The sequence below is a fragment of the Pseudorasbora parva genome, chromosome 8, assembly GCF_024679245.1.
Source record: "Pseudorasbora parva isolate DD20220531a chromosome 8, ASM2467924v1, whole genome shotgun sequence".
Lineage (NCBI taxonomy): Eukaryota > Metazoa > Chordata > Actinopteri > Cypriniformes > Gobionidae > Pseudorasbora > Pseudorasbora parva.
The window spans coordinates 16,459,863-16,485,992 of record NC_090179.1 but is presented as its reverse complement, the minus strand read 5'-3'; the positions used below and the strand labels follow the sequence as shown (position 1 = coordinate 16,485,992).

Sequence of the window (26,130 nt, the reverse complement as noted above, 5' to 3'; positions counted from 1 at the left end):
TCTTTCTGTCAAACATCAGACTGTAAATTAGTCTTTGAAGGCCCTGTGATTGACATCTTATTAAAAACAGATTTGCATAAATGGATGGCCTATTATCCACCTGTACAGACTGGCACAACTCCAGGCTGCCCCACAATCATTTCCATTCAGTGCAGTTTAACTGCTGCCACCGATGTCTTGAGGCTGAACAAGTTAATGCTGGTGAGTTTATGAAGAAATAAACTTTTATAGCAATTAAAGGCTTTAAACTGCACTTTACGTGACGTCTCCATTATTCTCGAATGAAAATGAGGACTCTGATAAGGTGGTTTTTGTAACTTACATACCTTTGGGTGGCAAACCACAAGGCAAGTTAGAACCCTGCCATTCACAAGCACAAACACTCAGGTAGTGGCCATTATCATAAACCTTTCCAGTCATCATAACAGCCAGGTGTTAAAAAGGGCCGATAGCTGTATAAGAGCTATGATTATCAAGACAATCAACTGTTCATATTGTGCTCTTCTTTAACTGTCATGAAGGGTCGAGCGTCTAAGTTCGACTCACCCAGCTGGAAGGACGTGGCCTCGCTCTTCACCCCGGGGCCGGCTCCGGTGCTGGCTGCCACCTCCACCCTGTACGTGACCCCTGCGACCAGGCCGGGAAGCAGAACCGAGTATGACGAACCGTCCACAGTGCGGTTAATGTGGTATCGGCTTTCATTACCAAGACACCAGATCTGAAGGAGGAAAAGTAAAGAGAACAGGATGGGTGACCAGCATTTAGCACTTAATAAAAAGGATTTATGTTGAATAACAAGCCTGTTCTGAATGACTGAACCTTTTTAAGTGGTACTAACACAGAATAACCAGTCAAAAGTATTATTATTTAGCACTTCTTCAATAAAAGTCTTTAAAACATTGAAATAACACAAAATGAATTATAACAATTATTTTAATTAAAACCAAAACTTTAAAACTAAATAAATTAATATGTAGGATTTATTATTATTATTTACTTATTTGTATCACATAACTAATTTAAAGCATTTATTTTTATTTAGAATAAAATATTTTTTTTATCAAAAGAAGCAAATATTCACTCAGTCCAAAACTTTGAGTAAAAAAATTATAAAAATAAAAAAAAAAGATATATATGTAAACTAATTTCAAGCATTAAAAGTCTTTAGGAACAAAATATACATTTAACATCTAGAGAAGCATAAACATACTAAGGTGTGTCCAAGCCTTTGTGTTGTGTAAAAAAAAAAAGAAGAAAATTCTAAAAAAAACTATTTTCAAACATTAAAAGAAGCATTTAGGGAAAAAAATATACTTTTCACATCTAGAGAAGCATAAACATACCCAGTTGTGTCCAAACGTGTGTGTGAAAATATATATATTTTTATTATTAATTTATTTAATTCTATACTTTGTCTAAAACTAATTTCAAGATGTCTTCAGAACAAAACAAAATATCTAGCGAAGTATAAATTAAGTTTCCTAAGTGCATAAATATCTCTGGTCTGAAAAGTATGACTATTTGAATGTTACTGTCAGCCAGAGTTGCCAAGACTGCGATTTTCCAGCTATTTTTGGGCTATGTCTTGTGATCACTAAGATATAGTGGTGTTTATTTTGCATAATAGTGGCTGTAAAATATGTATGCTGGAATGGTATATATTAGGGATATGTCCTTTTTTTCCCACAGACCTGGCAACCTTGCCGTCAGTCGCCCTGCATAAATTCACACACTATCACGCAGCGCTAAAGTTGAGACGTGTCACGAAAACAAGATCCACCACCTACAATAACACTCCCTATCTGTGGTACCGACATTCCGTCTTCATGTCAAAGATCTGTTTTTCCATGACATAAAAATGCAGTTTTCTTTGTTTTTATTGCGCGCAGTGAACCCTGGTCTGTTTCCTCCTCTCGGGAAGCTCAGCCAGCCGCGCCGTCCAAATGAGCGTCAAAGTGTGTGTGCGACCCTGTGCGTGAGCAGAGCTCGGATCAGCCACCCTCACCCTAACACAATCACAGGCCTGGCGGGGGGGCCATTCACCGGAGTGAAATGTGATATAGCCCCCTCTGACCGCCTAACTTCCATTATAGGGTCAGTGCACAGATCTACGCTGAGCTCTACTGAATGACACATAGAAACAGAATGCCTTTTTACAAGTTTTTCCCATGCTGACGTCCCCCTTTTCAGAAACACTAACCAGATTTAGACATCCCCAAAGGCCAAAAAAAGTGAATTAAGTGAAAAAAGAGAGAAAGTGAGGTAAAGAGAAAGGACATTCTGAGGGTTCTGAAGTTCTCCAGGCACAATGGGGAAGAAGAAAAAAAGTGTACAAGAAAAGTGATTAGCGAAAAATCCCTCTTCGCCCAATTTAACAAGCATGAAATTACTGACTACCTTCCCTTACACTGCCTGGAAAAATGTACCTGGAAAATGAACTAGGACTGAACGACTCAAACCGCACACCTCTTCCCGCCAACCGCGGCCGACAAACTAAATGCTGAAAAGTCGCAAACCCATTAAAATCTGAGCACCTGAAAGGAATTTTGTATGAGATGGGCTCCGTTATCTTGTTTGGACAAGAAAAGCACATAAAAGTCATGCAAGAAAGATAATAAAGAACGAAAGGTATGCTGGGAAAATACATTTGTATGTCTAATCACACTGCAACATACATACTAGCAAAGCGGACATTAAAAGACACAAATAAAAATCGCATTTAGAGTTCTTAAACAAAATTATCTTAGGAAACATAGCATACCGTGTTTATAAGGAAACATTTTGCCACATTGAGCAGTCAAAGGGATATTTTGTCAAAAAAATAAAAAAATACAAGATGGCACTGGTTAATAACAAAATAGGCCGTTATTATATTTGCTATAAGAAGTTGTAAGAAAACACATCATAGCAATATAAGTATATACAGTATTATATATATATATATATATATATATATATATATATATATATATATATATATATATATATATATATAAAGTAAACTGAGATAATATACCCAAAAATATATACAGTGGACTACCAGTAAAATTGATTAAAAAAATGATTTTTGACACTTTGACCTGACCATATTGCACTTAAGTGTTACTATTTGACTGCTAATGTGACCTTTTACACCACAGACTCAACAAAATAACACAAAATGAATAGGTTACCTAAACTGGTATTATCTAATTGTTAATCTACTGAAGTCGAACAGCTGATTGGTTGATTGCAATCCACTGCATACCATTCTATCAAAGCTATCTGACATTATGAAGATGAATTTGTTCTGACACAGTTTAACTCTTGAGATATTCTCATATTTTATTAACATTTTCTAAACTCTGATTATGTGATAAAATGTTTAAGGTGTCTGAATACATTTTGGTTTGACTATATCATATAAACATACAAATATGACTCAAAGCATGCTTATAAAGGAATGTTTTGGCACATTGTTATCCAGGATATTGAAAGTAGCCTACCCTATATGACCCTACACACCCATCCGTCTGGTGAATGATGTGGTATCACCCCATAATAACCACTAGGTGGCAGCATGTCACAACAACTGAATTCCCCTTAAAGAAAATCAAACCAATATCCACTAAACTCTCTCCGTTCATTCACCAGCGTACCATCATAAAACGAATGGACTGTAGACCAGTAATTATAATTTCCTCTTCCACTTCCTATTTCCTTCCTCTACTTCCATCCTTCTCTCTATTGTTTTTTCCACACTCCCTTTGTCTGCCTCTCATTGTCTGTTTCCTCTCATTCGTACCTTATACTCCTGCACCACGCCGTTCTGCTCCTCCTCTGGGGGCGGTTGCCAGGATACCAGGACCGCCGTGCCGTTGTCTCCGTTTCCTGTTACGGTGACCCCCCTGGGAGCGGCACTGGGCGCTGCGATAAGAGACACGAGTGGGATGTTACACGCACCTTACAATATGCACGTGTGTTCGTGCATGTGCATCTACCTTCTTAACACCTTCAATTATGCATAAATATGAAGATTTCACGCACCACACACGTGCATTTAAAAACATTAGGTACCCATGCATTTGAACTATATAGCATGGGATAGCTTGTGTATATGTGTGTGTTCTCCGTAACATATGTAAGCACTCATTTTAATAGTACACACTCCACAGCGGTATTAGTGCACTTTAATAATGAGCGGCGACTGCCAAGCAACATGATTCGTCCGTGGCAGTGCCAGATACCAGCAGAACGACTACTTGAGCTCGGGGTGAACCCAATGTTGTCACTGTACTTCACACAACTATTATCCACTTAATGCATACATGTTAACACAAAGCCCTGGAGTGAAACATTTGTTTTGTGTTTGCCGTCATTTCGATTTGTGCTTCGAACTAAAAAAAGCAGGCGCATAGAGAGGAAAAGTTGGAGCAAACCGGAGCCACAGACGGACACGCCCTCGGAACAATTAGCACAGCAGTTGTTTGAGCCTTGGGTTTTTGGCTTCTCGTTGGCTGCTTGGCTTTCGTGAAGCTTTTTAAATGGCCTGCTTTGCCCTCCCTCATGGGCCGCAGACCACACGTTAACATAAATGAGAACTACTGAATGCAGGCGGATGCCTTTCTTACTCTAGAGGTTTACACAGCCATGCAGGAAGCCGGAATGTGTTCGGAAAAAAAAACCCAAAAATAAAATCGATGCCTATCCATTTCAACAAGGCGCAAACGCAGAAAGCAATCCCTAGAGGTGAATATATATTACATTGTGTATTATATTATAAACTGACTCAAAAGTTGTATAAAAGCCAAATATTCACACGTTTAATAGCCAAGCAACCCGAGCTGTCCCGATACAGATATATTCAGGCCTGTCAAAATGAACGCGTTAGCGCATGCTTTTTTTTGCGTTACAAATATTTAACGCAATTAACGTAGCATCCGTTTTTACTTATTCATGCAGATGCTTATAAACCATTCAAGCGCAATAAAACACAAAAGAGAATACAGTGCGGCATTGGCGTGCTTCCGTGAATCTCCCACTGTGCCCACAGATGTATGCCAAAATATATCTCCCAAATCTCCCAATGTATGCCAAAATACCCAATTTGTTGAGTATTCTCATAAGCACAGACTTAAATTAGTTCAATACAGTGTTAAAAGAACCTAAAGTGGTTAAAACGATGTGTGTCAGATCCGTGCCATGTGCATCATGTCTTAAAGTGACAGCAGCCTAATAAACCTGCTGCTGTCTGTCATTAATGTTAATCAAAGAAAAGAAAAAGAGAAAATCATTAATTGGTTTTGGCTGAAGAACTTATACAACTTAATAAGTTATCTATATTTAATTTATAATATATGCAGCGACAACTGTTAAGTATTTGATAACTTTATTCAATCTTTATTCAATCAGTTTATTTCCTGCACGTTGGATCAAATATTTAAAACATACTTGATGTTGTTTCTACATTCATTTGAAGATTAAACGTGAAATGATTACAATATAAAAATATATAAAACACTTTAAAATTAGGTACGATTAAGCATGATTAATTACAGAAAAATGTGCTTAGTTAGTTTAGTTAGCGATTAGTTAGTTCTTTTTTAGTCGATTGACAGCAGAACATTTATATATTTATATATATATATATATATATATATATATATATATATATATATATATATATATATATATATATATATATATATATATATTGTCATATCATATTTGACTTGTGTGACGTGAATGAGAAAGGAATCATGGGACATAAGGCTTTAAAGCACACAAAGCCCATGGTCAGATGGCAGAAAGCTCTCCTCACCTTCCTCGAGGGTCTTGCCCACTTTGATGTCGCTGTCGGTGCCTTGGAACTCGTTGAAGAAAGGTCGAACTTTGAACTCATAGGTCACGCCCTTCTTGAGCTGGGTGACGACTGCGCTGTGCTCCCCCGGGGTTCCAACCTCAAACATGGCCCATTCCACACGCTGCTGAGCGCCCTCTGGGGACGGCCGGTACATCACCTTATAGCCCTGAATGTACTGAGACTGCTGCTCCACCTGGGGGACAGAACAGGAGGATGTTTTCAATGCCTGCTATCAATTAACATTAGCCTTACCCAGGACTAGGACACTGGGAAACTGTAAAGAAAGCAAGTTTTTAGTTTAGTTAGCTAAGCTATGCTTTATTTATTATTTATTGTTATCTTTATCATCTTTATTTATGTACAATAACTTTGGTTACATTTACTTAGAAGATGAATATATACCATATTTTCCAGAATATATATAAAAAAAATTGCGACTTGCTGAGAGTTTCATTTAAATAATAAATCACTTACATAAATGTGATTAGGCATTTATGATAAATATTGTTTGTAATGAATACCACTATATATTTCTGTTCTGTTATGAATACCATTAAATTGAAATAATTTGTTGTGGAGTAAAGGGAACGTGTATACTGTTTATTATGCAAAAATCACATTTGAAGATTCAGAATCAAGCTTCTAACTTTGAATGTGAGGGGATTTTTATATGATTTTTATATCGGAGGTGTTCAGGACTGGGATCAGTCCATATGTCTGTGGAGGGAGGAGAATTGTACACGCTTGTAAAGATTTTAATCAATTCTTGATCCGCCCCAATAAAAGCAGATGTCGCCTCAGCTGTTTTTGATTAAATACGTATAAAGTGCAAACAACCCAAAATGTTAAAAAGGAACATGCTGGGAATATTTCTGTTCATGTGTGCCTGTGTTTGTGAGGTAAAAGTCTGTTTTAACCTCAACTTCAGCAGTTAATCAAATAATCAACATGCCATACATTTGTTCACTACCACAAAATTTGTGAAATTAATGAATCAATGAGATAAAAAGATATAAGGTGTGAAACACTCAGTTTAGGTCAATCTCATGTCAATCTTGAGTACCTATAGAGTAGTATTGCATCCTTCATATCTCCGAAAAGTCTTTAGTTTTATTATATTTATAATAGAAATATGGGCTGTACCGAGTCTTTCCGGAAAAAAACGAGCGCCTAGAGGCGTATCGTGTGGGCGGAGCTAAAGAATGACGAATGCGCAAAGCGGTGACGTCCTCAAGCGTGGAGAAACCCATGGCTATCGATCTCAGCTAATAGATGTTTACTCACGTGACGATAGCCAACAGCACAGACATTTGAAGCAGTTTTACTCACCGGCTGCTTCCAAAGCAGGCCCGAACCTTTATCGTTGGGACCGCTCCGTCAAAAACACACTTCTTTGGTATGATTTGGTAAAGTCCTGACAGCACTGACCGTGGAGATCCACTTTGCAACGCGACTGAAGCGATGTTGTGAAGCTTCCCATCATTTCTGCGTTAAAATCGGTTCAAATGCAGCGCTGCCTTCCCGGAACGCTGTGCTGAAGCGTTGAAGTCGCTCGACGTCACCCACAGGAATAAAGTGGAGCGCAGGGCGGACTATAACGACGACTGGATCTGCAGCTGAGAGTGTTTATGGGCGTGCATTTCCTCTCTCTCTCTAGTCACGCGCGTGCGCACCCTACCGGGAGAAGAGCCCGTACGGCCCATACAAGGACCTTCCGCTCTATTAACGTCAAGCCGAGCCATATTTGAAAAAAACTCTCCGAAACTTGTGAGAAACCGGAAGTATTTTTAACACAGAAATACTCCATCAAACGTCCAACATTAGTTTTTGAAACTTTGTCTATGTTTAGGATGGGAATCCAAGTCTTTAACAGTGTAAAAAGCTCAGTATGATGAAACAGCATTTCACCCCCCCCCCCCCCCCCCCCCAAATGAAGAAAAAAATAGTCATAATTGTACACAGTTTTGTTTCTCAAGTAAGTATATCTTGCTTCAAGTATGTTTAGATACAATATTTCTATGGAAAATAATAATAATAAAGCTGTGACCAGTGCTGGGGGTAAAGTATTACAAGTCACACAAGTTATGTAATCGGATTACTTTTTAAAAAAAAGTAACCAGTAAAGTAATGCATTACTTTCAATTTTACTACAAAATATCTAAACTACTTGTTAAAAAAGTACTGCAAGTGACTTTGTTTTCCCATGTATTGAATGCCAGCTCTCCTTTCCTAATGTTAAGAGAAATCAGGAGTAAGTGCAGAGGTGCTGTGTGTGAACACAACGATTATTGTAGTTCTAGAGTGTGGACATTTACTCATCTCACACACACAAAAATTCAGTAATTCAGTATTACTCAAAATCAATAAAAAGAAATACGCAAATGTACTTTATGTATTTAATCTCACTTTATTAACCAATGTCTTTGCTGTCGACTTTTGATGATCCAATTCTACCATACCAATAAGCAACAATTACTTTAGATAAACATCACATTTATGTTTATTTTTTTATTGCTGAAATAAGAGTGTTGAACTTTCTTCTTGTCCTGTAATCTAGAATGGCAGCACAACTGAAGGTTTGTTTGAGCTGCGCCCTCTACAGGACAGGTGTGAATTTATTTCCTTCAGCCTGAGGTGTATTAATTTCACTTTTGGTGTGAAAGAGCCTTTACGTTTGCAAAAAACAGAACTTTTTTTCAAAATATCTTATAAAAAACAAACAAGCAGATGTGAAAAAAGTCTAACATAACTAATATAACCCATTACTTTCCAGTTACTTAGCTACTAATTGGTAACTTTGATAAAATTAGTTACTTTTTTAGAGTAATGCAATAATGTACTTTTAAAAGTAACTTTCCCCAACACCAGTTGTGACTAAACTAAATGTTCACTTTGGTGTACTGTCCCTTTAAAAGAAAATGTGTTGGCACTCACAGTCCACTGGACTCTGACGGAGGATGATGAGAGTATTGTGGGATTGTGGAGGTGGATGACAACATCTCCTAGTTCCCTCTGGATTTGGCCATGGTCCACCCCCTGACTGGTTGGTGGGACGTCTACTCGCATGAACACAAGGCACACAACAAATATGTAGTACAATCATATACGTTTCTAAACACACAAGCATATGTGCATATTAAATACCCCAGAATATAATGAAATACATGACAGGATACTTCTCAGTGAGGTCAAAGGTGAGCTGACCTTGTGTTTTGACAGCGTCGCTGATGGGGCTGGGGTCACTCAGGCCATACGCATTGGCCGCTCTCACCAGGAACAGGTAGACGGCGCTGGGCTTCAGATTCTTCAGGACGAAGCTCTCCGTCTTCACGTGATCCGCGAGCGTCTGCCAGCTGCTGCCCGCCGCATGGCTGCCGTCCATACCACACAAATCAAACATGAGTATTTATCCTGCAAATTACTGCAGCCTAAACTTTATATCGAAATATCATTACTGAAAACATTATACCAAACAATGAGGTTACCGCAAAACGCTGGGCTTACAGGAAAGCACGAACATGTGTATGATTATTTATGACATGCCGCAGCAAATGGACTTGGTATTTACAGAACCCCCATTAGCTTGTGAACTGTATTTACAAACGCATTTAAAACACACGCTTGTACAACCAAACCAACCAATGACAAATACATAATACAGTCAAAACAGATGATGTCACCTGAAGGCCTCTATCACGTAAGAGGTGGGCGTGGCTCCAGCGTTCAGGTTGGGCTTCCAGGACAGAGACACAGAGGTGCGGCTGACGTCTGTGACCTCTGGTTTGGAAGGGGCGCTGGGGATGAGGTTCGGATCTGTGGGTCGACCAGGCTGAACCGGAGCGCCGAACTCTGAAACAAAGCCACAAACACACATAAGCATGTCATCCTGCGCAATTTGGATTACACGCAAAGCAGACATGTGATATATATATATATATAAACATACATGTTCATACACTGCTGAGCCAAAACATTACATCCAGTCAGAGGTGAAGGGAATATCATTGATCATCATCTAACAAGGCCACATATTAAAGTGTTGGGTTTGTCTGGCTATCACTAGACCAAGCTCAATTTAAGATTGAACATTGGTCTGGGGAATCTTCTCTTTATTTCTACTGCTCAAGAGCCGTGATAAACGATTATTATTCAAATGACTCTATATGCAGTTGGATAGTCCTTCAACCAATCAGAGCACAAGGGGCGTGATCAACGGGAAACGACCCATTACTTCTCTAAAGCCCCTTTCACACTGCGATTCCGGCAAATACACGGATAATGCGACCCGGCATTTGTTCCCGGGCCGCTAGATTTGGCCCATTCGCACTGCCAGCGAAATACTGTAATATGTGCGCTTTCACACACAACCCGTAACGGTCCCGGAACGAGTTGACACGTGACATCCGGATGTGACGTATAATGGCGAGCGATCTCAGCTTCAGCGCGGATAGTAAGGAGCTCCGTGGTCTCGACTTGTGTCCAGTTTGCGCACGTTTCTGCTTGTTTAATTTTAGTTTCTTTTGTATACGAACACTTTCTGCGTTTAAAACACCGACTAGCTCTTCTGGCACTGCAGGTTTGTATTATTGAAAAAACAAGCTCTAGGAGTCGCACGATAACTACGTACACATTGCGGCATTAGTTTTGGCTTTTGTTCACACAGCGCTCGTCCCGGGTCGAATCCCGCAATGTTACTAGGTCCCCGACGCGGGTTCAATTCGGTAATCAATTCCGGGACGTGGAACACAGAAGGCGACCCGGCAATGTTCCGGGAATATTGCGGGTCTGACGTGCAGTGTGAAAGGGGCTTAACCGTCATCCTGTTAAACCTGCCAATAGCGTGCCAGGTAGATAAGCCAGTCTGTGATTGGTTCCCGCAAAAGTGTAACAGAAGCAGTAGAAATTAAATTGCAGGTTTCCAGACTGAGTTGCAGGTAGATTAGATGGTAGTTCTTGTAGTTAGTAGCACAGGAGTAAAGATGATGACCCCTGCTCACGGTTGAAAGCGCCTACAATAGGCGTTGGAACTGGACCATGGAGGAGTGGAAGAAGGTTGCGTTTTATTTTACATCACGGCCATGTACGTGTGCACCATTTACCCGAGGAAGTGATGCACCAGGACACAATGAAGCAATTTGGACTCCAAATTCCCCATATTGAGCATCTGTGGGATGTGCAGGACTAGGGTTGGGAATCGTGAGAAATTTTCCGGTTCCGGTTCCGGTTCCGATTCCGCCTAACGATTCCGGTTCCGATTCCGGTTCCATTAAAATTATTAAACAAATAGTGGTAAAGGAAAAAGGCACAATACGCAACTTTAAACAATCCTTTTTTGTGTTTATTACTTGCTCTCAAATGAATTTACAGGTTGGCAATGTCAAAAAAAGTCCTGTACTATACATATATTACAGGATTAATCGAGCCATATGGAATTTATGGAGATTAAAATAAACATGTTCAAATTTACACCTCTGAAATTGTCTTATTACATTTTCTCTCTCTGTTTTAGGGATGTTAACCGATGACCGTTTGACCCATGGTTGACCGTATCAACGTTAACTGATCAAAGTTGTCGGTTGTCGGTAAAAAAAAAAAAAAGTGATCTCTAAATTAGGCTATTATAGACAGTGGACTAAACGCTACTACAGTTAGCCGTCTCATTATAAAATCTTTTTGTGTGAAGTGAACATATCCCTCGCACTCAATTTTTCACCAATAAACCAATAAAAACATTTGGGGCGAGGTCACAGCGTTTGCGCGCTCACAAGGTTTGCAAAAAGTAAACAGGCTAAAACACTCAAGGTTAGAGCCAGAGCAGACGACAGTATGAAGCGTCATTCCGCATAAGATGGGCTTACATTTGGAAATATAATATCTACATTTCAGTGGTAACACATAAGGTGTTGATCGTCTTTCTTTATTATTGTTAGCACTAACTTACCTCGAACTAAAGCGGCGTCTCTTCAGAGCTGTCATTTTCTTAAATGAGCCGCGGCAATGTTTCAAATGAGCTCATAACGCTAGACAAATGCCTTTATTTTCAACGCGATCAGCTTGTACCCAAACCATTTCGAAACTAATGAGCCATGGTCCTCGGATTACAAACAAGCTCCTCGGCGCCGCGTTTGCGGGACTCGCGCTGTGGGGGATTTTAAAAAAGTGACGTGAGGGGAAGGGAGGCGGCAGCGCTAAGACAGTGTGTGTGTGTGTGTGTGTGTGTGTGTGTGTGTGTGTGTGCGCGCGCGCGCGTGTGTGTGTGTGAGAGAGAGAGAGAGCGGGAGTGCGGCTCGCGGATATGCTCCCAGCGCTTCGCACACACATTGCTCCAGAACCGTTTTCGGAACCGACACTCAGGAATTTCGCGCGGTTCCGGTATTTTTCAAAAATCAGTATCGGTTCTGCATAAGAACCGGTTCTCGGTTCCCAACCCTATGCAGGACCAATAAGTTCGATTCACAGTGCTCCACCTCACAATCTACATGACTAGAGAGATCTGCTGCTATCTATCTGAATACCACAGGACACCTTCAGGGGTCTTGTAGAGTCCATTTATCGGCGGCTAAGTGCTGATTCGGCTGCACGTGGAGGACCGGCAGCATATTAGACATATGCTTTGGCTCATCAGTGTGTTAATTTTTAGTAAAATTTCAGTAAATATCTAAAATCCTTAAAATAATATACTTTTATTTGGGAAGTGTCTAGTATGCATTTGCAAGGAGGCATTAATCGTATTTCTGATGTTTATTGAAGAGCCATGGAACACACATGTTTTTATCAGGAACACACTCTTACTCTGCGTCTGTATATCTCTCTCGTACAGAACTCCCCGAGTCCCCCTAGTGGACTGGATAGTGAATGACATCTTTCCATGTAAATACCCTGACACCTCCCCCTTTAAGTCAAACACTTTAAACAGCTTAGGTTTACATTATTTTCGTTCAGATTATAACATAAATTTCTATTACTTCTCTCCAAAACAAAGGCAATGTATTTAACCCTCTAGAACTCACCAGAACAGGTTTTCTTCAAATTAAACATAACGTTTCTCTTTGAAATGCTGTCCTAAAACAACATTTCTGAATTCCTCACATTCACATTTCAGGATAATCCTTACTATTCAGTTATAACCAAGCCTGGTCACTTAACTTAATAAAGATGTTTGTTATTGACAGCAAATTATAACTTTATCTCTATTATAAGTCCAGTTTCTCAACAGGTTTGCTTACTCTGCCTGACCTAGTGATGTTAGGTTTCCTAGCAACCGTCCCTTCAGGTAAATCAGAGTCCCCATGAAGTTGCACTTTTAATGGTGACTGCTCTGAATTCTGCTCAGTCTTTAAAGTGCTTCCAGAAACTCCATCTGGCAGCAGCTGAAGATGCCTGCGATTTCTCCTTTTCTCTCCCTCCTTTTCACTGAAGACCTCGTAAGATCTTGGAGTACTGCTTTCCTTCATTACTGTAACAGGTCCTTTCCATCGTGATTCATCATCCAGCTTTAACAAGACTGAGTCCCCTGGTCTGAGAACTGGCAAGTCCTTCACGCCATGTCGTCTGTTAAAGTAGTACGCTTGCTTGTCTTTCGCTGCTTTATCTGTCTCTTTTACACTTGCTTTGTTTGGCCACTTTGGTTTCAGGTTTTTCGGTAGGGTAGGTAGGGTAGTACGAATTTTCCTTCCCATGAGCAATTCTGCCGGACTGACCCCTGTAGAGGAGGTAGGGGTTGCTCGAAAACACATGAGCGCTACTAACGGGTCATCCTGTTTCAGAATGCGTTTCGCCGTCTGAACTGCCCGTTCAGCATGTCCGTTCCCCTGTGGATTGTACGGGCTGGATGTAATGTGCTGAATATCGTACATACCACAGAAGCTTCTCCAAGCTTCACTGGCGAACTGCGGTCCATTGTCGCTAACAATTTGTTCTGGTATGCCGAATCTTGCAAACAACGCTTTAAGCCTTTGAATGACATGCTCTGTTGTAGTGGTGTGTAGCAGAAGAATTTCTAAGTAGCGCGAATAATAGTCAGATACTACCAGATATTGTTTTCCTTTATGCATACACAAGTCTATGGCTATTCGCTGCCACGGTCTTTCTGGCAGTGGTGTTGACTGTAGAGGTTCCTTGCGCTGGGCACGTTTGTTTTCTATGCAAAACTTGCATGTTTCTATCTTTTGTCTAATATCCTCAGAAACTCCCGGCCACCACACTGTGTCTTGAGCCCGTGCTCTGCATTTTGACAACCCTTGGTGTCCGTCATGAATTCTGCTAAGCACCTCAGGTCTCATCACTTTTGGGATTACAATGCGATTCCCCAGCACAATCAGTCCCTCACTCACTGACAAAGAGTCTTTCCATTTGTAAAAGCTCTGTACACTGTTAGGAACGCTTTTAGCATATTCTGGCCATCCTTCTGTTACTAATTTCTCTACAGTTCGTAGCTGCTCATCCTTTTGTGTCTCTGTTTTTATTTCTGTCAACTTACTCTGTGACACTGGCAGACATCCGATGATTGCGTTTACGTGACAACTCACCTCTGCTGCCATAAAGTCTTCTGTAGTGTTCAATGGACTACGTGACAATGCGTCCGCAACAACCAAGCTTTTGCCTGGTGCATACTCCGCTTTTGCATTAAACCGCATAAGTCTCATCAAGAGTCTCTGACATCGCACTGGCACAGTGTCCAAGTCTTTACTATTGATCAGCGGTATTAACGGCTTGTGATCAGTGATCAACTTAAATGAGTCCATACCCACCAAGTATTTCTGAAACCTTTCACACGCCCATACGCCTGCAAGGCATTCCTTCTCTATCTGGGCGTATCTTGTTTCAGAATCTGTCAGCCTTCTAGAACAGTACGCAACCGGTTTCCAGCTGTTGTCATGCTTTTGCAGTAGAACGCCACCGATACCGTAACTGCTTGCATCCGCTGATACTTCCGTTTCCTTTCCAGGATCATAGTGTGCCAGGACTGGAGCTTTCGTAAGCGCTCTTTTAAGTAAGCCGAATGCACTTTTCTGAGGTTGATCCCATGTCCACGCACGTCCTTTTCTGAGCATCTCATACAACGGACCTCCCTTCGTTGCCAAGTCTGGGATGTATTTGCTCATGTAGTTAATGAGGCCTAACGCCCTCCTCAACTCATTTAAATTTTTCGGTTCTTGCAAATCGCTTATTGCACGCACCTTCTCCGGGTCTGCTTTGACACCTTGTGCATCCACGACATGTCCCAGGAAACTCAGCTCTGCTTTCCTGAATACACACTTGTCTTTATTCAGTTTGAGTCCCACAGTTTCCATCTTTTCTAGTACTCTTTTCAAGTGAATGTCGTGTTCTGCCCTGTCCTTCCCGTACACAATCACGTCATCCATGTATACAGCGACTCCTTCCATATCTGCTAGAAGCTCGTTCATTTTTCTTTGGAAAATCTCTGGAGCTATGCTGATTCCAAATGGGAGTCTCTTAAAACAATAGCGCCCCACTGGAGTGATGAATGTCGTCAGCAAACTACTCTCATCACACAACGGAATCTGCCAGAATCCTGACGCTGCATCCAATGATGTAAAAACTTTTGCTCCAGCTAATTTGGCTAGTATCTCATCTGTCGTGGGAAGCATGTATCTCTCTCTTTTTATGTTGTCGTTCAGCTTATTTAGCCCGACGCAAATTCTGATGGCACCATTAGGCTTTGTGACTGGTACCATGGGTGCACACCAATCTGTAGGCTGTGTGACTCTTTCCACAACACCTTGTTCCTCCATTCTCTGCAGTTCTGCTTTAACTTTAGGCAGTAGCGGTAACGGTACCCTTCGCGCAGTATGTACCGCGTATGGCACAGCACCTTCTTTCAGATGTATTTTTACCGGCTCTGTTTTCATTGTGCCCCCTGCCTCAAATACTGTGCTTATCTGCTCTACTCTTTTGACTAGCCCCATCTCCTCAGCTGTCTGTCGGCTTAGAAGGTTATTAACAGTTCTCCCTGCTACCACATACATTGTGATGGCATGCTTTTTACCTTTATGCTCCACTTCTGCAGTGAACTGTCCGATGCACTTTAGTGATCCTCCTGGGCTGTCTAGTAGTATGTTTGAATGAACAAGCTGAGCTCTTGGGTGAAGCTTTTCATATGTTGCAGTGTTTATTATGGTTACGTCAGCTCCTGTATCAATCTTAAGACTAACTGGAGTTTCACCTATCTTAAGCACCACAGTCCATTTAGCTTCTTCTGACACATTTTTGTTACTCACTGCGCCCAGATAAAAGCTCTCTTCACTCACTTCTTTCGCAGTCACTTGTCTCACCGTTTTTGATTTGCACATTCTCGCCCAGTGTCCTTTTCTTTTACATTTCTTGCATTCAGTATCTGCTGCTGGGCATTTTCTGATATCTTTGTGTCCTGTTCTACCACACCTGCCACATTCGTTCTCTGTGTCTTCTCTTCTTTTCTCACCGCCTCTTTTGTGTTTCTCTTTTGTCCAGGGCCTTTCTGCTACTCTTGAAAAACGTCTGGTTGCTACCTCTTGCGCACTGCCCGTTGACTGACCCTCCTGCTGGCTTATCTGCTGCGCGACGTCCTCGGCCTGCCGCGTCATTTGCACCGCCGTTTCCAGCGTAAGTGCTGCCATCAGCTGCATTCTCCTTGAGAGCTCTTTATCCCGAATTCCGACTACAAGTCTATCTCTTATATGCTCGTTTCGACTCGCGCCGAATTCGCAGTTCTCGCTGAGTTCGTAAAGGGCTCTGATGTAGCACTCCGCCTTTTCTCCGTGCCTTTGCACTCTCTGATGGAAACATGCCCGCTCATGTATCACGTTCTTTTTCGGCAAAAAATACACATCGAATTTTCCCAGAACTGTCTCGTAATCCCCTGCATCTTCCTCTGCCGTAAAAGTAAACGATTTTAACACGTTCTCAGCTTCGATGCCCATAGCGTATATTAAAGTGCTGATCTGTACCTCTTTTTCTTCCTTACTCAGCTTTGTAGCAGTCCTGTAGCGTGCAAATCTCTGCCGCCAGGTTGGCCATTCTGTTGGACGATCAAAGTTAAAACTTTCTGGCGGACTAAATTTTGACATCTTGCTCTTCTCTTTTCTTTATACTTCTGACACCATGTCTAGTATGCATTTGCAAGGAGGCATTAATCGTATTTCTGATGTTTATTGAAGAGCCATGGAACACACATGTTTTTATCAGGAACACACTCTTACTCTGCGTCTGTATATCTCTCTCGTACAGAACTCCCCGAGTCCCCCTAGTGGACTGGATAGTGAATGACATCTTTCCATGTAAATACCCTGACAGGAAGCAAAATACTATAGGCAATATGAGATTTTAAGAAATAAATCAAATGAAATTTTGTGAGATGTATGTCTAAAGAGAAAAAATGGGTAAATAAATGAGCTAGAAGTAGTGATTTGTTTAGCATATAAATGTATCTTGCTTTAAAGACGTTCAGTTATTTATATAGTACAAACAAGACAAACGCAGAAAAAGAGAATGCAGTGCAGCAGCTTAAATTTGAATCGAGAAACAACTACAGTTACAGCTGGACTAAGGTTTAATTTCAAACTCAATTTTAACTTAATTTCCTGTCGTTTGTTTCTCAGCTCCTCCCACTCTATTGTCTGTTATCTTGTGGTCTGTCTGTCGGACGTACCTTGCACCTCCAGGTAAGCCTTCCACGACGCCTCTCCACTCGGGGTGGACGCTGTGCAGGTGTACACGCCAGTGTCTCCCAGCTGAAAGAAAGAAAAAAAAAAACCTCTATAAATGCAAATACATACATATGCATATACATTAATAATGCTTTTAGCTGCAAAATAACTCTAGTTTCATTTCACATAAAAAAACAAACACCATATAACGCGTACCTCCTTGAGACGTCGATTTATTGTATCGTTTTTATATTAATTATTTTTTTCATTTTTCACTCCTTAAACATCAGATGTTTTCACAATATTTAAGATTTAGAATGTATGAAGAGCCGCTTTTTAGATGATTATTAGATTGTTGTACACAAATATAATAAAGGTGGTGTGTGTGGTTTCCACACCACTAGCATTTGGAAATAAATAAAATAATTAAAAAAATATGAATTAATTAAATTAATGTAGTATGAAATAAAATGAGCAGATGTGTAGTATTCTTCGTAATTATTATAAAAACATTTTTTTCACATTTTTGCCTTATTTCTGATTTAAAAAATGAGGATGAAATTCTTTGTTGTATTTGTAAGTCGCTTTGGATAAAACATCTGCTACAATGAAAAATAAACAAATAAATAAATGTATGATGCAGCTAAGCTAAAAATGATTTGGTAATATGAATGTAAATGATCTATCATGCTATTGAAATGCATTAAACTAAAAACTGAGAGAAAGAAAGACAGACAGGATGAGACAAAGACAAAAAGAGTGAGGCAGAGCGAGACAGACAATAAATCATTTAAATAAACCTGTAGTAAATTGGAGGACTTACTAGGTAATGTAAGTAAATAAATAAATATTAACAAAAAATGTTAAGAGAAAATAAAGTAAGGCATACATATAAGAACATCTACATGTATGTTGCTTTCTTAGAGAGATTTCTAAGAAAAGAATGACAATAATAGTGATTGTATTATGTGGAGTTGGTATATGTTAATTTCTTGTGGAAAAAAAGGACACATTTAAGAACCCGTCAGCCAATCTGTCAGTCAGTTTACACAGGCGGTATGAAAGTCGCCAGAAATAGACAGTCTATCTTGAGCTACTGGTGTGCGTGTGTTCGCTTAATGACATGTTCATTAATGCGGACCGCCCGAAGTGCAACAGATAGAGATGCATCTACTCGTTTCGCTTTATCTTTCCTCTATTCTTTAAAGGAAGCGAGACATCGTCAAGTGAGACATCTACGTTAATTAAAGTCGCATTCTGACAGCCCACACTGCGGGGACCTTTGACCCCTGTGCAGGGGGAACCCGGGCGTTCATGTGTGTGCGGCATGACAGGAAGCGCTCCCCTCCCCCTCGCTCACGTTCGGAGGGTGTGTGTAGCTTCATGCGGCTGACGGGGGATGACAGCGGGAGTGTGTGTTGGCACATCAAAACCTGCAGGCTGACTGACAGCTCTCTGAACACTGGCCGTGTGTGTCTGAGATGATGTTTGTGCTGTAGTGAGGGATGAAAGGAAAGCCTGTCTTATGGTGTACTGCACGCATGTATGTCTATGTTGACTCACAAAAGTACAAATCTTCAATGATGCAAAGATATTATACCTGATTTGCAATCATTATAACATTTTTATAATTAAAGGTACACTGTAAGCTTTGGCCCTCTAGCGGTTAAAAAAAAAAATGCATGTATTTTGTAGGAGAACATTTTAACGTTGTTGTGGTTGTGCTTCAGCTCCGCGTGACAATGCGGATGAATATGGGTACCCTGATGCTCATAAAAACTTCACTACTAGGCTTTAGAGATATAACCAGTTTAGATGAAAAGGATCTCAAGCTGACTAGCAGAAAACCTTACTGTAGCTTTACACATTAATAGATACAGTACTTCCTTGAAAATTAAATTCCAGCAAAGCTCTACAACAACCGCAATGAAATGAGCCTTCACAAGAGAAAATGCTTTACATTCAACTCTTTTAGAGAGCTACATATCTGTTCAATAAAGTAACTTACTCAACTGGTGAGTAATAAAAAAGCCATCTCCGCATCGCTTTTACGACATTTCAAATCTCTAAAAAGCAAAGCCAATGTTGATTCTTGTTTTATTACAAGCTCTTATTGCTTTCTCTTTTTCACCAGCGGACTCTCCTCTGTTCGATGTTTGTGTAAAACGGGTGATTCTCTGGAGGTTGCAGATTTAACTGCTGCATGTCAACCTTTCTCGCCCATTGTGACAACTAACTTCAGCCCCTCACACACTAGACACGCCTCAAACTAACAGAAGAAAAGGTTCTCTATTTACGGATATGACGAGACGCGCACAGGCAACTGACACAAACGCAATTTCCCAACAGGCCTAAAATATAAACACTTATAATAGACTTATCATAGTGAATCAGGGTAAACATAAACACATTTCAGAAGAAGGATTGAGGTATTGACGAAAAAAAAAAAATGTGAAAAAAGTAACAGTGTTCCTTTAAGAATGTTTAATCATATATATATATATATATATATATATATATATATATATATATATATATATATATATATATATATATATATATATATATATATATATATATATATATATATATATATATATATATATCAAGTTTATAATCTAGTTTAAATTAGTTTTTTTAAAATAAAAATATCAAAACATACTTAAAACAAGATCAATTTTCTTGAGAAGCAAAATGCCATATGAAATATTAATGAGACTTTAAAAAATATATTTATTTATTTATTATTAAAATGATTGTCACTACTTATTCTCAGTAATGAACTTTAATAAAGCAAATAAGGTAATTAACAAATTAGCTAATCAAAAGTCATATTTTATCATGATAATCATTCTGTGGGAATGTGTTCCCTTGAAAACAGTTTATTTGTGACAAACAAAATATGTGGTAAATCTGCGGCAGTGTAACTCAAACGTGCAAAAAGAAAATGACAATGTTTTTATTAGGGAAGCTGTGATTTTTGATTCTGTCAGTGAAATCTGCAGTGCTGTCAGAGATATTCTGAATAAAACAGCTAACGTCTCAAAAAAAGATCTGCTAACTTCAGCTCTAAAGAAACAGCCGTTAACCGCATCCAATAAACCATCCTGCCGCATTCAGAAACCTCCATGAATAAAATATTAATAAAAGTAAAAAAGAGAGGCGCTGGGTCTGAGACAAGCGGCACAACACAATCGCTCACAATTCCCTGTGAATAGTTGTTCTGTGTGGTGTTTGGAATGGAAAATTCCATAAAAATCTGTTACTAAGGAAAACCGAACAAGGGAAACAGTACTTTACGAGAACAAGTTGGTTTGGTGCACCAAACGAACACATGCTCAAAACCTCCATACGCAAGCGTTTATAAAGCATCATAAGGGTCAGAGAGGAGTTACAAAGCTATAAATCTATGGAAGGAAGTGGTTCTCATGAACCGGAGCCACGTCCCCTGTTACTGTACATTAATCTGCATGATAAATATGTCAGGCTTTGAAGTAGTTCACAGCCCTCAGAGCCACCGTACCTTAGCGTAACGGATCTGCAGGGCTCCTGTGTCGAGTTGTTTGAGTCGAGAATCATGGGTGGACACCAGGACCCCGTCTTTCCTCCACAGGATGGTGGGAGTCGGCGTGCCGGTGGCTTGGCATCCCAGGACCACCGTCCCGTCTACAGCCACGGTCTGGTTGGTGGGACCTTGTCGGACGATGGGTGGAGGTCTGTCTGAGATCACTGTGAAAGAGACAGAAAGACATAGAGAGAGACATCCTCAGAAAACAATCACTTACTTGTTTAAATCAAATCACCTGCAATTATATATAGCACTAAACGATCTATCGTGTCACCAGGGTTTAACATTAACTGTTTTGCTCAGCAGCCACTGTGGCTAGCGGTTTTCCAAAGTTACTAGCCACTTAGCATTTTCACTGGGATGTATATATACTAAAATATATACTTTAAAATATATATTTTTCAGATGCAGTAGGTTTATTTAATATGTATAGATTATTTAACATCTGTAGTTGTTCGATTAGCATTAATGACGGACAGGTATTTAATGGGGCTGCTGAATGCATGGACGTAATATTCTGACACACATCCAGTTATTACTCACCTGTTTACGTACAAAAAATAGTGGACGGAAAAATACATAGTGCAGCTTTAAGCCATAACCGACTGTGTTCAAGGCGGGATATCGCGTGAGTGAGCGCTTCTGTTGTGTCATTCAGTGGGATTCCTCCTATCCCATGTTTACTAAATGCAAGTTAATCAATAAAGAACTGTAATTGAGTTGTAATTTTGTGATACGACACTAGGCATTTCATTTGGCTGTAGGCTGAAATTATATTCAACCCGCCAAAGTGGCTAGTGGGAGTGAGTTTCTTACCCACCACAGCTGAAATCCACCCGCATTTGGCGGGCTGGCGGGTGTTAAAGTCAAGCTCTGCATATCACTAAAATGCATTAAAACTAAAAAATGAAAGACAGAGACAGGATGAGACGAAGAGAAAGAGAGCGAGACAGAGCCAGACACAGACATATTGGTCTCATTTAAAGACAGAGCTGTCCCAGACCAACTAATATCATTATAATAACTATAATGAAAAACTACTGTACTCCAAACCAAAATCCAAAATACATCCTTCCACATTTTAAAAGAGCCACAGACGCGAGTGCGTGTACGGTCAAAGGTAAAGCGAACGAAGAACGCAAATAAAAATAAATGTAACCAAGGAAAAAGAGCATGCGAGAGTGGAATGTCTGGCAGAAAACGAGCTGAGTGCATGTTTTAAGAACGGGAGAGAGAGAAACAGAGATGGAATCCAATTTTTTCAACTGGAAGCAATTTTCTAATCAGTCAACAGCAGTAACAGAATGAAGCCAAACTAGAGACGAGCAATTAATACCGGCAGCATTTCAACAGCACTAAATCTCCCTCACACACACCAGCCATCATCACACACTAAAACACACCGAAATTGCCCCTCGCAGCGTCCTCTTCTCTCTCGCAGAAGACCTAGGCCGCCTGATAAAGGCTGTGATGTTTACGTCCATATGATTGTGTTTGACACTCCTAGAAGCATTACCGCCGTTTACACGGATGCAATTTGCATAACCGCCACTACAGCGCATTTTCAAAGCCGTGCCACACTTTCGTAAGGACCATCAAAGGCATGAATTATGTATTGGATGACACCCTTGCACATGCACGGTTGTGTCCTCGCATCGACACTGTTGTAATTACTGAATCATCATGGCGCTGACCTGTAATTACGATCGGTGCACGCTGTAAGAGCGGGGCCAGAGAGCAGATTGCCGCTAAAATAACTGTTATTATTCTTTCTTTACCTCACTATCCTTCTTTTTGTCTTGCTTTGGTGTTTTATTATAGACAGGCACTCACAGGAGAATTCACAGGATGACAGAATATTGTGCTAACTTAAAGTGGCTTATTGACTATTTGTGCACACAAATCAATCAATGTTGGGCTAACGCATGCTTTTCTCGTACAATTTTATTTGAGTCCCATTTGGATTTTGATTAAATGCCTAGTTCAGTAATGAAACTCTAGATGGCACAGGATAAGGGGTCCTTAATTCAACTGATGATATTTACATTGTTAACTACATGGCACAAGCTTATTGGTTTATATATCATCTGTAGTCAATGAGCTTTTTGCTCAACATTTAAATAGTTGGTTAGCATTCAGTATAGCAGCATGCTTTCAGATTTCCCTTTAGAACCCCTCCACCTTCCACAGCTCCATCTGTGTAGATCTGCTATGGGACCTTTTATATGCTGTTTGTGCAGCAGCAACATGTCTTACATGCTCACAACACCGTATCAGTGTATGTTTTGACAGTAGCAAGTACTTGCTCAGAAGCAGCAAGACCAAATGCATTAACATTTTCATATTCATTACAATGCTAAAATATTCAAAGTTTTCATGATAGAACTATTGTTATAGAACTTACTTTCTACATCCAGACAAAAATATTAGCTTTTAGCCTTTATGCATGCCAAGCCAATAAATGACTCGTATGAACTGATTCTTTTAATGACTCGGTCAAAAAGATTCATGAACTCCCTGCTGACTTTTGGTCAGTGAATTGTTCAGAGGTATTACTGAATTCACAACTGACATCTTTCATCACACAAATCATGCATGATATTTACAATTTTTTTTTTTTTTACAATATTAAAATTGAACATTTGTCAAATTAGTTAAGAAAGGAAAATGTTACAGGAGAATTACACCTCTTATTCGGTATTGTGCTAATATAATCAATCAGTTAAAGCATTTGTCATGGCTACACAAAACTAACAGCCAGAATTTTTTGTAAAGGAGAAATCTATGTTTACCCTTATAATGCACATATGGAAAAGGCTCATATGGGTTTTACAAATGCATTTACAGTGCAAAATTGAGCAATTAATATACTGCAATCATATAACTATATAATTTACACTCACCTAAAGGATTATTAGGAACACCTGTTCAATTTCTCATTAATGCAATTATCTAATCAACCAATCACATGGCAGTTGCTTCAATGCATTTAGGGGTGTGGTCCTGGTCAAGACCATCTCCTGAACTCAAAAATGTCAGAATGGGAATGAAAGGTGATTTAAGCAATTTTGAGCGTGGCATGGTTGTTGGTGCCAGATGGGCTGGGCTGAGTATTTCACAGTCTGCTCAATTACTGCTACAGTTACCAGTTCTAGGGTTTACAAAGAATGGTGTGAAAAGGGAAAAACATCCAGTATGTGGCAGTCCTGTGGGTGAAAATGCCTTGTTGATGCTAGGGTTCAGAGGAGAATGGGCCGACTGATTCAAGCTGATAGAAGAGCAACTTTGACTGAAATAACCCCATGTTACAACCGAGGTATGCAGCAAAGCATTTGTGAAGCCACAACATGCACAACCTTGAGGCGGATGGGCTACAACAGCAGAAGACCCCACCGGGTACCACTCATCTCCACTACAAATAGGAAAAAGAGGCTACAATTTGCATGAGCTCATCAAAATTGAGCAGTTGGAGACTGGACAAATGTTGCCTGGTCTGATGAGTCTATATAACGAAGTTTTATATATATATATATATATAACTTTCTCAAAAGAAATTGGCAAAAAGAAGGAAATAAATTAACATTTTTTTTTTTTTTTTTTTGCATTTACTAAGTCTGTGTCAAGACGTATCTCCAGCTCACCGTCTGTAACCTCTAGCAGGGCTTTGGTGATCACACTGCCAGCGATGTTCAGAGCCTGACAGCTGTAGTAGCCTCCGTCCGAACGCTCCACCGCCGTGATGGTCAGATCGCCCGTCTGAGAGACAGAGAACCGACTGGAGGGAGGAGGGGGTTGAGAGGAGAACAGCAGGTTCTAGAGAAGGGAAAAAGGAAAAGATGTATAAACAATTTGTTAACAATAAAATAGAGAAAAATAAGTTCAAATTTCTCCATGAATATTCAGTGTGTGAGAAATAAACATCTTGTCAGGACTTGCACATTTACACTTAGTATTGGCACTGTGTGCCTGAATTCCTGAGTGTGTGATGAGTGATATTGATCAAACCAAGATGACTTGAGGTGTGTTAGAGGTGTGGAGTGTTACATAGCCCATTAGATGTGTGTAAATGTGCAGATGGCCTTATAAATCTACCAGCCTCATAAATCTGACTGACTTTAATGGGGGAGAGAGCCATGCATTTTATGTAACTGTAAAAGTGAGCTCAGGAAATGCATCTTTGTATCACAAGCAAAGACACAAACATACACAGGTACTCACCTGACTGCCTTCTTTCTGCCAAAATATTGCAGGCTGAGGACTTCCTGTGGCTTCGCACTGAAAGGTCACAGTGCGGCCCATCCCGGCTACTTGATTCCTGGGTCGGACCACAAAAACTGGAGGAACTGCAGAAATAGGAATTAAAAAAATCACCAAAGACAATATTTCAACTCTTGGATTGTAAAAACAATCAAAAACACATTTACATAAATGCACTGTAAATAGAAGTCTATGGAGCAACACATTAAGACAAATATGTGCAGTTAATATGTGTTTAAAAGACAATGTGCAGCCTTTATTTTATATAGTAATTTGAATTTTAATAAATCGTCTCTCTAGCATACATATATACAATATATATATATATATATATATATATATATATATATATATATATATATATATATACACAATATATATATATATATATATACACAATATATATATATATATATATACACAATATATATATATATATACACATACACAATATATATATATATATATACACAATATATATATATATATATATATATATATATATATATATATATATATATATATATATATATATATATATATATATATATATATATATATATATGCATCTATACTATGCAAGCTATGATTACTTTTACTTTATACTTTTTATATATATATTTTTTACTTTACTTTATATTTTACCGTGGATGTATACCTAGCCAAATTGCACTGTAGGGGGCGAGAACAAGTCTTCAAACCTGTGTATATGCCTAGTGTGAAATTCCAACCACATCAAACATGATGTGCTAACATGGATGCTGCTATGAAGCCGCCGGGTTTGCTTCAGGGATAATGTATTTTTTTAAAAGCTT

General features: G+C 39.6%; 1 protein-coding gene across 5 annotated transcripts in view; it reads right to left on the bottom strand.

Moving 5' to 3' along the window:
• The window catches only part of robo1 (roundabout, axon guidance receptor, homolog 1 (Drosophila)), a 368,894-nt gene that overhangs the window by 33,989 nt on the left and 308,775 nt on the right, over positions 1–26,130 (bottom strand). For all 5 annotated transcript variants that reach the window (XM_067450215.1, XM_067450213.1, XM_067450214.1 and 2 more), the window contains 10 exons: positions 25,277–25,401; positions 24,700–24,871; positions 21,014–21,219; positions 17,493–17,574; positions 9,523–9,691; positions 9,047–9,213; positions 8,777–8,898; positions 5,801–6,035; positions 3,785–3,906; positions 547–718 (listed from right to left, as the gene is read on the bottom strand). In XM_067450215.1, the coding sequence (XP_067306316.1) occupies positions 547–718; positions 3,785–3,906; positions 5,801–6,035; positions 8,777–8,898; positions 9,047–9,213; positions 9,523–9,691; positions 17,493–17,574; positions 21,014–21,219; positions 24,700–24,871; positions 25,277–25,401 (1,572 nt within the window). The remainder of the gene's footprint in view (positions 1–546; positions 719–3,784; positions 3,907–5,800; positions 6,036–8,776; positions 8,899–9,046; positions 9,214–9,522; positions 9,692–17,492; positions 17,575–21,013; positions 21,220–24,699; positions 24,872–25,276; positions 25,402–26,130) is intronic.